Source organism: Tubulanus polymorphus, chromosome 2 (genome assembly GCF_964204645.1).
Source record: "Tubulanus polymorphus chromosome 2, tnTubPoly1.2, whole genome shotgun sequence".
In the NCBI taxonomy this organism is placed as follows: Eukaryota; Metazoa; Nemertea; class Palaeonemertea; order Tubulaniformes; family Tubulanidae; genus Tubulanus; species Tubulanus polymorphus.
Window position 1 is genome coordinate 30,099,301 of NC_134026.1, and position 15,765 is coordinate 30,115,065.

Genomic DNA, 15,765 nt, shown 5'->3' on the forward strand with positions numbered 1-15,765 from the left:
AATTAAGAAATTATTGCCATGTTTTTTTTTTCTTTCTTGAAAACCGATCATGAGATGAGTTGGCAATTTTACATTTTTAGTCATCGAAACAGTTGATTCCTCTGTGTATTGCAGTATTGTGTTTGGGATACAGCTTTCTGTAACTGGAGAAAAAAAGATTAATAAAAATATTGTCTTTAAAATAGCTTCGTGGCGTCAACAGTTCATTTTAGGAGGAGACGTTTAGAGTTTGTCGATAAATAGAGCATCATCAGGACAGGGGCAGACATCGCGCAGTAGGACTCGAACCTAATGGGTTACTTCCAGGTTAAAACCGAATCCCGATAAATGGGGACCTGAGATCATGACCGCAACGTGCTGCCCCTGTGTAAATCATTGGCGGTAAATGTGTGAACTAACTTATCTACCAACTCGAATACGAAACTCAACTCCAGCAGGTGCTGCCCTCTGAACAGCTTGGTTACTATAACAACGCTCGTACACGGAAGTAGCTGACTGAACTGAATTAAATTATTTCGATTTTCACTGTTTTACGGACAAAACTGCGTTTAAGTCGCTTTCTTAAAAGATGAGTGAGGTAAATAGGCATTCTTTATTAAAATTTGAGTAGTAGAATTTCCTAATATAAGTTGGATTACAATAGTAGAACACTGAACATCCGTGCATCTTTTTTTGATTGACAAAAAGTCAAGAAACCCAAAAATGTATTCTAATCTCTACTACGTAATTAATAAAAAAATTAATAGGGCCTATAAAGTAGGGCCTAATAATTAATTTAGTATAGAAGAGTAGAGCTAGAGAAGGCCTCTAATCTATCCTTTCTTAACCTTTTTCACTCCCTCCTACTGTTTTCAATTTTTTGGGCCTGCCCTGGATCCTTGGCTTCTGAGAGCTTCAATCTGCATTCAGAAAGATTGAGATTTTATTTGTTTTTATTTGTAGACAGAGAAGAAAGATGCCGGAAAGGAGAAAGTTGCTATTGACGATAGCGCATTTGAAGCGCTGGAAAAAGATTTCCAAGAGGTAAAATGAACCTTTCTTGTAACAGGCCTGGGTCTTGAAAACAAAGGTACGAAAGTGAAGGTGAATTAATGAGAAAAATGATTCCAACTATTACAGGTTTTAGCGGAATTAATGGGAGACAAGAGTCTCGAGAAATTCAAAGTCGAATATGAAAAGTTGCACAAAGCGTTGAAGAAATCGCACGAAAGCGAAAAACGTCTGATGCAAAAATGTCGCGAGTTGAACGCGGAAATTGTGGCCAACTCAGCGAAGGTTCAAACAGCGTTGAAATTGTCTCAGGAAGATCAGGCAACAATCGCTTCACTAAAAAAGGTAAAACAGTTATCTCAGTGGTAGTTCCCACCAGGGAATTAGGAACTTCACAATCATATTTCGTTATTCGGGTGATTTTCCTCTTATTCGGGAACTATTTGGGAAATTCATTTTACACTTCATGTATCATACATAGTTCAGGGATGTCAATATTGCTTTTGGCAATTTTTCTTGAAAATCACGTTCATCAACCAGAGTCACCGCTAAAATTGTGACGTATTGAAAATTCACCTATGAAATACTTTTGGAATTTTGAATTCATGTAACTGTAGGAACAAAGTGTAGGCCTACCCCTTAAATACAGTTTATTTGACTCGTTGTTAGGAAATTGAAAAAGCCTGGAAGATGGTTGATGCGGCTCATGAGAAGGAAACTAGAGCTCGTGAAACAATCCAACAACTGAAATTAGAGATTTCTAATTTGAGTAAACTGGTTGAACAAGGAGCTGGTCTGACTATGGGACAAGAACATAGGTATCTATTGAGTTTAAATCCTGTGAAGAGAAACTTCTAAAACTTGCATTTTTGGAACAAATTCTACATTTGATTCTAAGGATATCATTAAAAGATTGGAAATTAACTACTGGTTACTGGTAATCTTAACTTGAGAGTCTTAACTAAGAACTGGATCATTTGTTTGATGAACCTATACAATATTTCAGCGTGAATGAACTGCTGAAAATAAAGGAAGATTTGACAAAAGAAAGAGATGAGAATTTACAAGAGATTGTGAAACTGAGAGAACAGGTGACAGGTATGCAGGATCAACAACAAAAACTAGAACAGGACAGGGATGAGGCGAACCAAAAGATATCTGAGGTAATGTTGTAAAATAATATCATCAAAGATAAATGAATGAACTTAAACTTCGCCTGATTCGGTAGCGTTGGGACTTTAGTGTTTCACCGGTATTTGTAAATCTAAAATTACAGTTAACTCAAGATATTCAAATGAGAAGCAACGAAGCCCAGAGGGAATCGCGTAAGAAAGAAAAAACTGAACGCGAATTGAAACAGTCTCGAGCGGAACTGGACGCGAAAACAAACGAAATCAAGAATATGACTCATCAAATTGAACGCTATAAGGCCGACGTTTCTAAATTAGAACAACAACTTAAAGAGCAGCGAGTAAGTTTTCAACTAATGTCAGTTATTGTTTTATTTTGCTTTATGTTGTTTTCCAATTCTAATCTGTTTGATTGTTCATTTAACCTCAAGACAGGGTGGCCTTAGAAGTGCTACCTACAGGACTGGAACCTGCTTGTCACTGAGAATGAATGCAACAGCATTTCACCTACCGCCCTCCCACTGAGATACTGAGGCCTAATATTAATGAATCTAGTATTAATGAATATTAAATATTTATAACACATATTTATGTTTGTAGATTATGTACGAAAGATCAGTGAAAGAATATGATATTTTGAATGCAAGATTCCAAAAATTGCAACAAGATTTTGAAGCTCAGTTGATCGGAGCCGATCAGCTAGCTGGAGAAAATCAACAGCGAGTTGCTGAACTTAAAGTTTGTATCAAATTCACAGATTGAATCTGTTGTCTTTTTACAAAAGGGTCAGATATATGTGAAAAAATAGATACCTGCTAAAAGAATTTGAAAAATCTGTGAAAAATCATGAAGATTCCAAAAAAAGTGTCTTCATATGAAATTTCATTTTAATCTGTCCAGTAACTTTTTATGCTAAATTATACCCATCGACATGAAAAAATTCATCTAACTCTAAAAAAGTTCTTGAGTTCATCTATCTGATCCTTGTAAATTGTTTATAGAAATTTCACATGTGAAATCATTTCATTCTTTTCCAGCAAAGAGAAGACGAAGTGAACGCTCTGAAAACTGAAACTCAGAGAATGAATAAAATGCGTGAAACAATTCAACGTAAATTGCGTAATATCGAAGACTCAAAAACTGAAGTTGAACAACAGAAAGAAACTTTGAAAAATCAAATCACTGGATTAGAACGAGGTATGACAATATTCATCGTATTCGGGGTGGTGTCCCATAGGGACAAGATCTGAGGGTCTTACTAAATTTTCAGGGTGAAATGATTAGAAAGGTCATTCTGGAAGTACCCTTTCATAAAAAATGTGCATTCTAATACATCGAGCACTATGATATTTTGAAGGTCTATTGAACGCCCTCGATGTACCTTTAGTACTTTCTTCTAGTTAAACTGGCTATTCTAAATCTCTCTTACTTTTATATAAACTAATAGAACTGGAGGCGAGCAAGAAACAAGCTGAACAGGACAAAAAGGCTATCGATGATTTGGTCCGAGAAAGAGATATTCTGAACAAGGTAAACAATCAGTTTTAGAAATTTAAGAAATCAGATTGAAATTTAACAGATGTGAACATCGTAATTATCTTTAACTAAGGAGTGAAATATATGAATATTTAATGAGGTGAATGAGACTGGTCACGATGTAATTCAGTATCGCATGCTGTAGATACTTATTACTTGTAATAAATTAATAATGTATGAATTGTTGATTAAAGTCAAACCGATGTCGTCGTCTAATTGTAGAATATGTTAAAAGCGGCGAGCGCCACGCAGAAACAGATGAACCTCGTCAAACTACACGAACAGTCGAAGAAAAATCTAGAGCAGGAAATACAGAATTATAAAGAGGAGGCGCTTAAACAGAGGAAGATTATCTATCAACTGGAGAAAGAGCGCGATCGTTACATCAACGAAGCATCTGATCTTACTCAAAAAGTATGTCTTAATCGGATAGTTTGTGAAATTACGAAATGTACGTTCGTAATATTGATTTTTGTTTGATCTGTTTCGCTGTTAGGTCTTACAACACATGGAAGATGTTAAAGTTCGAGAAATGCAAATATTCGATTACAAGAAGAAAATCGCTGAGGCAGAAACTAAACTTAAACAACAGCAGAATCTGTACGAGGCTGTTCGAAGTGATAGGAATTTATACAGTAAAAACTTGATCGAAAGTCAGGTAAAAAAGTTACACAGTTACACAGTTCTGAGTTAAAATTTGACTTCAAATAGGACAGAATTTGTTTAATTTGGGTTTTTCAATCTGGATTTTTGCTAACTTCCCTTGAAATATTGATCCATTTGAACTATTAATTTTAAGAAAAATTTCGCTTATTTTGGAGAAATCTGGGCAGTCCCTTATTATCCAAATTCAGTGAATTTTCCTGTATTCGGAAATAAACTAATTGCTGGAGTCAGTGTGAAATGAGATCTACGGAACTGGCGTATGAAATTCTGAAATATTTTCTTAATCAATCATTCATTTGATATTCGCCTCTGTACAGGATGAGATTACTGAAATGAAACGAAAGTTGAAAATCATGAATCATCAAATCGATCAATTGAAAGAAGAGATTTCATCGAAAGAAGCAGCATTAGTTAAAGAACACCTGGAACATCATCGCGTCGAGAAAGAGAAAGAAGCTTTGAAAGCGGAATTACAGCGAATGAAACAACAAGCCGTCGATAGCAAGGCTTACATCGAAGCTCAAGAGGCAGAGGAACGAAAACTATTGAAGATTATTTCTGAAGCGGACGCGGAACGTGTACGGCAGAAGAAAGAGTTGGATCAGGTGATCAGCGAACGAGATATACTCGGTACACAGCTCGTAAGACGTAACGATGAGTTAGCGTTACTTTACGAGAAAATTAAAATTCAACAATCGACGTTGAACAAGGGAGAAATTCAGTATAATCAACGACTGGAAGATATCAGAGTTCTGAAACTTGAGATCAAGAAATTGAGACGAGAAAAGGGAATTCTACAGAAAAGTGTCGCCAATGTTGATGACTTGAGGTAAGTAGTATAGTAATGTACTCATGATGAGGAAGGGTCTAGAATATGAATAAGTGATCCTCATGAATTGTTTCATTTAGACGTGAAGTTTATCATATTCAACGTGAACTGCTGCGAGAACGAACGAGATGTAAAGCTCTCGAGGAAGAACTTGAGAATCCTATGAATATTCATAGATGGAGAAAACTAGAGGTACGTTCGGAAATACTATCTACTAGCTACTGGTCAATAGATTGTACAGGGGCAGGCGGATCTAGTGTAAGACTGGGTCCAGAAGTAAAGAAGAGGCATTTCTCGGATAAAGTAGCCATGTCAAAGGCCACTTCTTGTTGGGTCCTTACCTCGGTGTTAATACATTTTTGAAGAAACTAGAAGATGCAAATTACAAGTGGATGAGTATCAAATTTGTAGGTTTTAACAATCTTTGTCTTGATGAAAGGGGCAAGTTCATTGGAAAGGCAGGGGTCCGGACCCCGACAAAACTCCCCAAATCCACTCCTGTAGTTCCAGTAGATACAAATTGTTATAATTGATCCGATGTATTTTTGTAGGGAAGTGATCCGAGTACATACGAAATGATTCAGAAGATACAAACGCTTCAGAAACGACTAATCGCTAAAACTGAAGAAGTCGTCGAAAAAGAACTTTTGATTCAAGAGAAAGAGAAATTATACGTAGAGTTGAAGCATATACTGGCTCGACAACCAGGTCCTGAGGTCGCTGAACAATTACAGATCTATCAACAAACATTGAAAGAGAAAACTAAACAAATGAAGGTATGAAATTCAGTCTAGATTATAGTTGAAAATATATTTCTATCAATTATAAACAACGAGTAATAACTGAGTTGATTTGTTTGTAGACGATGGCTTCAGAGTTGAATATGTACGAATCACAAACCAATGAATATAAATATGAGATCGAGAGATTGGCGAGAGAACTACAGGAGGTCAAGAAAAAATACTTCAACCAAAAGAAAAAAGAACAACAAATCAAGTAAGTTGGAAATGTGTATCGAATGGGCATCTGGCAGGGGTTCTTTCCTGCTGTAGTTTCGAGGGGACTACATGATTAATGAACGAAATAGAAATAAATTTTTCAATATTTCATAGATGGTACTCAGGCTCACCAGCAGAGCTGGGGCACATGCGTTTAATTGCCAGAGTTATCAGATGACATTTTGAATATTTCTATATCTGATTCTTTTAGGGAACGTGATCGAGCTATAGCACAAGCTGGAGCCCCGGTGATTCAACCTCAGAGAACTGATGGGCCAAGATTTACTGGTGGTGGATTCAATTTAAAACAATCGCAACAACCTAAAGCTGTAGCTTAACATTCAATGATTCGACCTCGTATTTTAGCCTCCTAATTTATGGATTCTATTGAATTACTGCTTATAATTTTCACCTTCAATTCCGTCCATTAAATGAATCTATTTATGTCTGAAATTGTTTAATTATATTGTTTTATTTGATTCGATTGATTATTACTCGGTAAAACTCTGTGATACGTGATTGTAACTTATTTTTACTATAGATAAATAAAGCTAATTCATGCAATTCGAAATATGAATAGTTTTATTTCGGGGCTTTTGCAACAAGACAATTGGGATTTGCAGGATATGCTTTTAGATATTTCAAATTACGGAAAAACATGAATGTTCACTATGTCCACCCACAAGTATTTGGTAATGGAACCCCTTTAAACTTTGGGCTACCCGGCAAAAGAATCTGCTACACCTCTGGATGAGCCGATGCCTCAAATGTGCTATGAACACTTATGACGATAAGCTTTTATCAATACGCGTGATTCGTACTTTCATGACTGGGTTTTTGATCCATTCTAATTTCCTCTAAAAGCAACAAAGTTACACGATACACTTATTATATACTAACTTTTATTTCATACTATCAATAAATCAAAGCAATAATTATCAATTACTACCAACAGAACTTCAATTGATATTTTGCCTAATTTTCAGATTGTTACGGACTTAGTTGATCGTAGTCTGGACAGTGAACTGTGGAACAAAATCTAACAACAAACGTAAAATATTTTACAAACAAAAAACAATGTATAAACATATAAAATGTAACAACCTACTTGAAGAATAATCGTAACATTGTATCATTTTGTGCTGAATGAGACTCATCAATTCAGATACGTTTCATTTTCCTATATTTTCAATCATCCAAGCCACAAAAATGGTAAAATTCGCTCCTAAAGTCAGACCAAGGACCTGCGCAAATGATGACATCATTCCAGCTATTCTCATGTAGATTTGATTTTCACCAGCTGCCCTGAAATATAACAATCCTCATATTTGAAAACAGTTGGTTCCACAGGGGCGATATCGTAGTCATCAGTCATCCAATATCCCAGCAACTTATATACGGGCTAGGCCTATATAGTTGCTGGGACATCGGATGATCCAAGGTATCAATCATCCACCCCCAAACCTCCAACTACGAGCTCATGGTTCATTTTGCTTCAACTTTTACTTACTTTTTACAATACATCATTGTTAACCCTGCCAGATAACCGTATGAAAATCCAAACAATATAATTCCGATGACGACCGCCCAATCATTATCCAATAGAACAGGAAGAGAGCGATATTCAGGTCGGTAATTACAAAACATAAAATACGGTATAAAAACCAATCTTCCGACAGCAACAATTATCAACCATTTCATCGGAGGCTGAAAAATACATGAAAAGATTGGGTTATTGAAAATTTTGATTACAATTAATTCTATTTATGTAGCTTATCTGCTGTTACTCCCTATAGCCCCACAGACAACTGCTGTTCAAGGCATTTTGTTCTGAAAATGAATACATTTTTTCTCTGACCCAGACATCAGAGGGGTGATGAAATGGTATATAGGAGCTAAGTATAAATTATTTTTCTTCACTTACCCATTGGTAATGTTGTGGTAATGTACTGGCGGATGCGGTAACAAACCAAAACAATACGAAACCAAATAACTCGGTGTAATAATTATCTAAAAGAGAATGTCCGAAAATAAAGCAATATTATTACAGCAGATTGTTTATGTCAGTAATTCAGATGGTACAAACCTACGACAGCAAATTCCGGATTGATTCGCTGTATATTTCCAAGAATATAAGGAAATATTGATAATGAAATGAATCTTGTAATTGATGCATTAAACAGTTGAATCCATATCTAAAACATACAGCATAAATATAGTTATGTTAGTATAACATGTTGATGGCACATGTGACTTGCGTAAATCATCATTGACATCTTTACCTTTTTGAATACCTTTAGATAAGGCATTTTAACCACGACCTGTAACTCAGTCACAGCTGGACTTTCATAAACACGATAACGATAATATTTCTACAATCAGTAAAAACGATTTTATATGCGTGCACTGTATATATTTATATATAGAATGAGACAAATTTGGAAAATATATTCACTTACAATCGATGGAAAAGATAGGAATGTTACTATTGCGATCACCACTAGTAACATGGATGCAATAAAATAGAATATTGCAGCAGTTCGCGGAGTTGGTGAACCTAGAAAATAATTCAAAAACTACAGGCTTTCCGTACTCAAGTGTAATTAAACAACCTGGATGACGAATCCGCTTATGGAAATTTAAAAGAAAAAATGAAAAACAATGAAATTCTTTTGGACACTCTTTCCATCCTCCTCTGAGATATTTTGTCGGATAGTTTATTGATCAGATATATGCTTTAAGGAATGTTTTGTCGTATTTGGTTGTTAAAAATCTGTTCGAGTTAAAAGATTTATGACGGAATAGGGCGAATGTTCCAGACATGCATTGATGCAGGAAAGAAGTCTGTCAGTTTGTCCAGTGGTATAGGGCGGAGATTTTTTTTTGAAAGTATTTCTGTCCTCCCCTGGAAATATAGCTAAATCCATCATCCAAGTTTTTTTAAAAAAGGTCTGTAATCTTATATAGGCCTACTGTAGGCTACATACTCGCTTTTGTTATGATCATGATTAAACCAGTCACAAATCCAGTGGACGCCTAAAAATAATCAAAATAATGTTTAAATAACATATAAATGAAACTAGAAATAAGTCAACAATATCAAGGCTATTTTCAATTTTCCTTAAATAAGCAACAGAAACAAAAGTGTGACATTTTACATTGCGACATACTGGCAATTCATGAGAAAATCTCATTTCTTAACTATTCTAGAATTTCATGGAATATGATAGTAACATATAATAAATTTACTGGTATAGAATTATACATGGCAGTAGTCAGGTGTTCATACAATCTATTTCAGTCTCCTCATAATAAGGTTAACAGTTCACTTTAATCTTTCGCAAACATTTCCTTCGAATCATGAGTCATAAACAAAAACCATAAGGTATGCATTCTGAATGACATGGAAAACGTCCGATAGTTCACAGACAATAAACTGATTGAAGTCCATCAGAATATAAGATATGGCTAAAAAAAAATTTCCAATATCATTAACTTATCGTATCAATTTTTATCACAAAAAATCCTGGCCAGAAACAATTTCTACCCAGCATTAAAAAGATCTTCAAAGAAATTCAAACGTTTCAAGGTAATCATATCAGGTTTAACAATATCCTGTTCATTCATTATCAAAGGTACAAAGATAAGTTTTATGCCAAGTCAAATTGAGAAGTTTATAAAAATTCCTTTAACCATTTTCACCCTTTTGATAATAGAAAATAATTGATTACGTGATGCTGTTAGTTACGCTCAAAGCCAGACCTAAAATTATAATCTAATATACTGGCATACAGCAAGGCCATATTAATAGTTCTTCTGTTCCCCTAAATTTAAGATTAATTATTTCACTGTATCTTCGGGAAGGAAAGTGTGTCATTAATAAATGTTATGGTATGTTATTTTAGAGCCAATTTTTATACGTAGTTATAATATAACTATTCAGCTAGGTTATGTAACCTAGCTGAAATTTTTCACTTCATGTCAGACGGGAAGCACATGACATCTATGTGTGAGCTCTTAATAGTGAGATGTGTACCAAGTGACACGAATAAAACCATATATACATACCATTCCCAATACCAAAGCATTAATATACCTGGGTGGGAAATTACCAGTTAGTCCAAACAGGCAGTTACTAACAACTCCTGTTGTACCTGATGTGAAAAATTTATTCAAGATTCTTTAAGATTTTTCTTTTTTTCTTTTAAGAATTATCAACGCAAGACTAGTCAGTCATTGGCGTATAACGTATGTCAATCCTGTTATTTAAAAAGATCATGATAGTTTATTTGCATGCGCATTTGTCACTACTATTTTTGAAAAAAAGCTAATATCCTATGAAAATAAACTTCAAAAATCATAATTCCAAGAATGTAATTAAGAGATGATAATTTAGTATACTAATTCTGAAATATCATTATCGAAGATTTTTATCGAAAATTAGAAAACATAACTTACAATTTACAAGGACAATTGTTGTCATTGTGATGATGAAAAATACATTTGTCCCTGAAAAAACATTTATTGATCCATGTATTCAACTGAACCTACAATGATTTATCATAGAATTATCAATTAACATTCGATTCTTACATTGACTTGAATCCACACAAGCTAGAACTAATGTAACTACATATAAACTGAATTGAATTAATTGTCCACCGACCACTCGTCTTGTATTACCTCCGTGTACGTGCCTTTAGAATAGAGATAGAATCATAAACATCACATTAATCATCACTGAAATAACATCAGCAACCAATCTATCTTTTACCTTCCACCGCAATGACAGAAAAGGTTCACTATATTCATGACAACATTAGGAATTTGTCCAGCCATACCGGCATACGCTAGATAATTCTTCTGGTAAATAGTCTCTGTTGCATTAACAGCCGATGGAACCAATTTATAATTAGCATAATACTGAAAACAATATTCAAATCAATACTTTAAAAATTCAAACTTAAAACATGTAAGGTTGAATGTCCTGAGCGTGGGCAACTATATAGTTACCTCTTTAGCAGTAAGAAATAGTTGATAAGGTAGAAATAACGCAAGACCTTGTAGAATGAATATGATATAAACTAAATTGAACCTAAAATAGAAAGTGATTGATAATAATATGTGTCCAGTAATTTGGAGATAATCAGGTCCGTGCCAAGCTTTTTTGAGAAATCTTGACCCTAATTTTTGACAGGGCACTTTGAACATTTTAGGGGGTTAGTTTTCTACCCCGAGCCCTCCCCCTCAACAATCTCTCAAGTTATTGTAGGCCTAAAATAATTACCGGTCGCTTATTTCTTCTTTTTCAAATAACAGTTGACTATCTTCAACAGACCCTTTTTTCAGTCTAGCTCCTGCAAAATAGCCTAGGTATTAGACGTTATTGACATTAGCGGTATTGTATTGGATATTGTATGGAAGACTGTAGACTGTAGTGTGTGCATGGATTTATTTATTTTAGGAACACAAACTAAAAACTTACCTTTTACATTTTTGCTTGAATTCAATTCTTCCAAGTGGAAGTTACTATCACCTTTGTGCAGACTCTGCTTCTCGTCATCTACGTCATCTTCATCATTGTGTGTCATTTTGCAAACTAGTGAGGGAATTGATCGAACAACTGGACCCTGGTTTTCAGACTTTCATATTTGACATTTGATTAGGGGAAAGCCCACATTTTTATTTCCGGGTTTGCCATTTGTGTCCGAAAGATAGCGCTAACCATGTTAAATCCTGCACTCTGATTGGTTGAATGGTGACGGGCGCCAGATGGCGTTCAGGTATAACAGGTTTAATAGAGCTGCAAGTAACACAATCGATCTCACTAACCTGTTTTTTACTGGGACGTGATCGTATTCTGATATTGATAGAAATATGGCGTCAACTGAAGACAGTGTTCTTGAGAGCGTACAGGAATATTACGGCAAAATATTAAAAACGTCCTCTGATTTGAAGACAAATGTTTGTAAAACCGCTTGTAATAAGATGCCGGCGCATGTGCTGGATGCGTTAAAAAAGGTCCACGAAGAAGTGAATACCCGGTAAGTTACAGTCGTTGATCTTCAAAAATCATCATTTTTGTTTGCAGGCAGGCCTAAACACGTCAAATCCACCCTAAAAATTAGATTTAGATAATATCACTTGCGGTCCGCAATTTTTGTTGTCCTAATGTGTATTTATTATTTTATCAGATATTACGGATGTGGTTTAGTGATCCCTGAATGTTTAGATGGAGCGTCTGTATTGGATTTAGGATGTGGAACCGGTCGAGATTGTTATATAATCAGTCAACTTGTCGGTGAAAATGGGCATGTGACTGGTATCGATATGACCGATGAACAGGTGAATATGTAGGCCGCCTAGTATTAGGCTTAGGTTGCACACGATTTATGGTTTGATCATTTCATCAAATTGATATTTTCATTCAAATCTAAATGTCGTCTAATCATTTTCAGCTTCAAGTTGCCAACCAGTACGTCTCGTGGCATATGGAAAAGTTTGGTTATACGAAGCCAAATATTAAATTCTTGAAAGGATACATCGAAACATTAGGAAGTGCCGGCGTTCAGCCTGATTCATATGATGTCATAGTGTAAGTATATTATTCATTAAAAAAACCAGATGGATATGATATCGAAGGGGGCAAGGGTCTGGTCTAAAAGGGTTAACCGTTGATAAAACACTATATCTGTGTTTTGACATAAAGATAATTCCATACTGATAAGTCTGCAAATTTATCCTTGAGCTAGCATAATTTATTCAACGTTTTGACTATATTTTACTAGTTCTCTTCAGTATTCCTCAAACATACCCTGGTAGTCGAAACTACAGTTATGATGGTGGGATTCTCTACATATTGTCTTAAGCATTGATTTATCTTTAACTATTTGTATTTTAGCTCGAATTGTGTTGTGAATTTATCGCCTAATAAAGAAGCCGTTCTGAGAGAGGCATTCAAAGCTCTAAAGGTAACTTATCGTAACAGATGAGAATGAGGCGGCTGTTTTTAAATGATAATCTAGAGATATTTCGTTGTATTTATATTTTAGCCCGGTGGTGAACTTTACTTCAGCGATGTTTACTGTAATCAAGATCTTGCCGCTCATGTCAGGAAAAACCAGATTCTCTGGGGTACGTAACAAATACAGGCGAACCGGATCGTTTGAAATGATGAGGTTCTGGAGTAATCTCTACTATTTAATCCATATTAAGTTGGTTCTGATTGTATAGGGCCTACTTTAGCTAGTTTCCAACAAGGCTGAAAATCATTTTTTTCGTGACTGTCAAATTAGGAAAAGCTTTAAAGGTCGGAATTATGTGTAATATGTAAATCCATTGGTTTTAGTAATAAAATTTGAATCACAGAATAGATATTAATGAAATTTAAATCTCGTGTTCTAATCTATTCATAATAATTGATCAATTTGTATTATAGGTGAATGTATCGGTGGTGCCCTCTATTGGAAGGATTTGGTGAAGATAGCGATGGAATGCGGATTCAGTTGCCCTCGTTTGATCAACGCGAGTGAGATTCAAATCGAACAACAAGAATTGCAGGAAGTTTTGGGTTTGGCTCGTTTCGTGTCTGCTACATATCGACTGTTTAAATTACCACACGATCGTAAAGAGGAATGCGTCGTTACGTATGACGGCAAATTAGCCGGTTCACATCAGACATTCGAAATGGATCACATGACTAAATTCATTGTAAGTATACAACGGTTCTTACAGATCATGGAAATCGGAGAATTCAGGATTTATTTTTCCCTCCAGGCAAAATTTAGGGAATTCACATTTTGGCACAAAAGAAACTCTTGATTAGAAGCAGTCCCCGCTGAAGATATCTTATGATTTAATCTGGGAATTAGTGATGCCTTGATCTTTAAGAACCTGAAGTATAATACATGAAAACTAGACGAAGTGTTAATTATCAGTTCTTATAATTATTGTAATTAACACTTAGTTTTCTAAACTTTAGATTTCACTAGTGTTTGTTTACACTTCTACTTATGATTCTAGCAAAAGAAAGCCCACAATCAAAAGCAAAAATTATCAAGTTTAGTTACCTCAGTGTTTCAACTCAGATTACTTCATGAGTCATTTTTGAAACTGCTTGATAATCAATTGTTTTACAGTTTTTCTTTCGATTGTCGGTATTTCCTTTCAAAAGTCACTTGTCTTTGGAAACCGTTAATGATGAATCTTATTTGTTTTATGAAAGGCCGGTGAGAAGAGAGAAGTAGATGCCGAATTGTCAAGTATTCTTCTGTTATCGCGATTTAATAAACATTTTAAGTTCAGTCCGAGTACAGGCATGGTAAGCCGATTTAAAATTTTCATTATACGTAGAATTCATTAGAATTTGAGCATATTCTTTAGTTGACTTTAGATTGCATGAATTTTTAATTTTGTTTTCTTGAATTTGATTTGTAATTGCAGGAGGTATGTATCACATATATTTAGAAATTTCACTATCATGAAAAATATAAAGTAACGCAAATTTTTATCAAAATTGAATTAATTCTAATTCTGAAAATCCAGTATTTTATCCCTCCTTAGAAATTTATAATTTTATTCATTGTATTTGAATTCATCAGCCTTGACCTTTTAACAATTCAATCCACATGTAGAATATAAATTGATATTATTCAGATTTACATACATCCATACCTCCATTGACAGGTTACGCATCCCTCCTAACTATTGACTTAATATTGTAATTTGCTGTTTAACGATAAACACTTAATAATGATGCTTAGTTGCACTAAAGCTGATCACTTCGATGAGACGATATATTAATGCATTAGTACACACCGTAATGAATATTATAAGAACATTTACCGGTAGCTTGTTAGTTTTAGGAATCAATCTGGAATTTTCATTATTTCTTGTGACACTGGTTTTCAGTTACAGCGGTTTCTTCGTGGGTAACTTGCTATTTCTGGTTGCTTGACACTCTTATTATGTGGTGCCATGTGCTTAATGCATGAACAATTGTATGAATAAGGAGTCACAGATTCGGAGTTATGAAAAACATTCCTAAAATATCTTTTAAAATATAAAAGGTTTTAACAAATTTGTTGTATTGTGGTCTGTATTATAAACTGTGTGATTATTATTTTCAGACTCATGATCCAGATCCGTTTAAGTATGCTAATCTAGTTGGAAACGTCGGGACTGGAAAGAATTTAGCTCCCGAAGATATGGCATTCCCGCCTTGTAAACGCACGGTCGATGACCGGCCAGTGAAATCTACATCGGGATGTCGTAAATGTTGTTCATTCGAAGGCAACGCTCCCGGCTGTGTCTAAATACTGCATGGTGGCGATGTATTTGAATTCATGGACCCGGTTCCATAGTTCAGCATTATGTTTAACTCTAGTCTAGAGTTAAAATAAGTTTGTTTCGGTTGTTTTGACCAACAACTATAAGACTGGGTCCTCGCGCTCGAGTGTGTAGTATTTACCGTAAGCTTTTTTTGATTGATTCATATTTCACAAGCAGTTTATAAAATTCAGTGATTCTTTTTACAAATATATAAATCCAGACGTATCGGTTGTGGGATTCATCATGCACTCAAGAGGTTCCTCCTGTAGTAATGATAAACTGCTGA

At 34.9% G+C, this 15,765-nt stretch overlaps 3 protein-coding genes across 6 annotated transcripts; 2 read left to right on the plus strand and 1 right to left on the minus strand.

Annotated features, from left to right (window-relative positions):
* Positions 1-19: 19 nt before the first annotated feature.
* LOC141898572 (equilibrative nucleoside transporter 3-like) lies at positions 20-11,799 on the minus strand. Of its 3 annotated transcripts, XR_012618574.1 has the most exons (15): positions 11,635-11,799; positions 11,437-11,518; positions 11,163-11,244; positions 10,924-11,072; positions 10,743-10,846; positions 10,608-10,658; positions 10,218-10,303; positions 9,137-9,185; positions 8,609-8,706; positions 8,432-8,521; positions 8,236-8,344; positions 8,074-8,159; positions 7,660-7,856; positions 7,258-7,454; positions 20-143 (listed from the first exon to the last, which is right to left on the minus strand). XR_012618574.1 is itself a non-coding variant. In XM_074784549.1 (14 exons), the coding sequence occupies exons 1-14, from the start codon at positions 11,738-11,740 to the stop codon at positions 7,322-7,324; spliced, it is 1,410 nt and encodes a 469-aa protein (XP_074640650.1). In that variant the 5' UTR covers positions 11,741-11,799; the 3' UTR covers positions 7,062-7,321. The 3 variants fall into 3 exon arrangements, 2 of the variants coding, with proteins under 2 accessions (XP_074640650.1, XP_074640648.1); XM_074784549.1 differs by lacking the exon at positions 20-143 and having other exon boundaries at positions 7,062-7,454; positions 11,437-11,506; XM_074784547.1 differs by lacking the exon at positions 20-143 and having other exon boundaries at positions 7,062-7,454.
* LOC141898685 (cilia- and flagella-associated protein 58-like) lies at positions 467-6,677 on the plus strand. Its single transcript, XM_074784722.1, has 16 exons — positions 467-577; positions 943-1,023; positions 1,120-1,335; positions 1,660-1,808; positions 1,997-2,153; positions 2,267-2,461; positions 2,721-2,858; positions 3,158-3,317; positions 3,568-3,650; positions 3,879-4,070; positions 4,153-4,314; positions 4,640-5,151; positions 5,232-5,343; positions 5,703-5,927; positions 6,014-6,147; positions 6,361-6,677. Exons 1-16 carry the CDS (start codon positions 569-571, stop codon positions 6,485-6,487), a joined length of 2,652 nt encoding a protein of 883 aa, XP_074640823.1. The 5' UTR covers positions 467-568; the 3' UTR covers positions 6,488-6,677.
* A 132-nt stretch (positions 11,800-11,931) lies between the features above and the next one.
* LOC141900000 (arsenite methyltransferase-like) lies at positions 11,932-15,467 on the plus strand. 2 transcript variants are annotated; one of them, XM_074786686.1, is made up of 8 exons: positions 11,932-12,193; positions 12,344-12,494; positions 12,608-12,744; positions 13,051-13,120; positions 13,202-13,283; positions 13,588-13,859; positions 14,374-14,469; positions 15,278-15,467. In XM_074786686.1, the coding sequence occupies exons 1-8, from the start codon at positions 12,027-12,029 to the stop codon at positions 15,461-15,463; spliced, it is 1,161 nt and encodes a 386-aa protein (XP_074642787.1). In that variant the 5' UTR covers positions 11,932-12,026; the 3' UTR covers positions 15,464-15,467. The 2 variants fall into 2 exon arrangements, with proteins under 2 accessions (XP_074642787.1, XP_074642788.1); XM_074786687.1 differs by lacking the exon at positions 15,278-15,467 and adding an exon at positions 14,592-15,264.
* Positions 15,468-15,765: the final 298 nt, after the last annotated feature.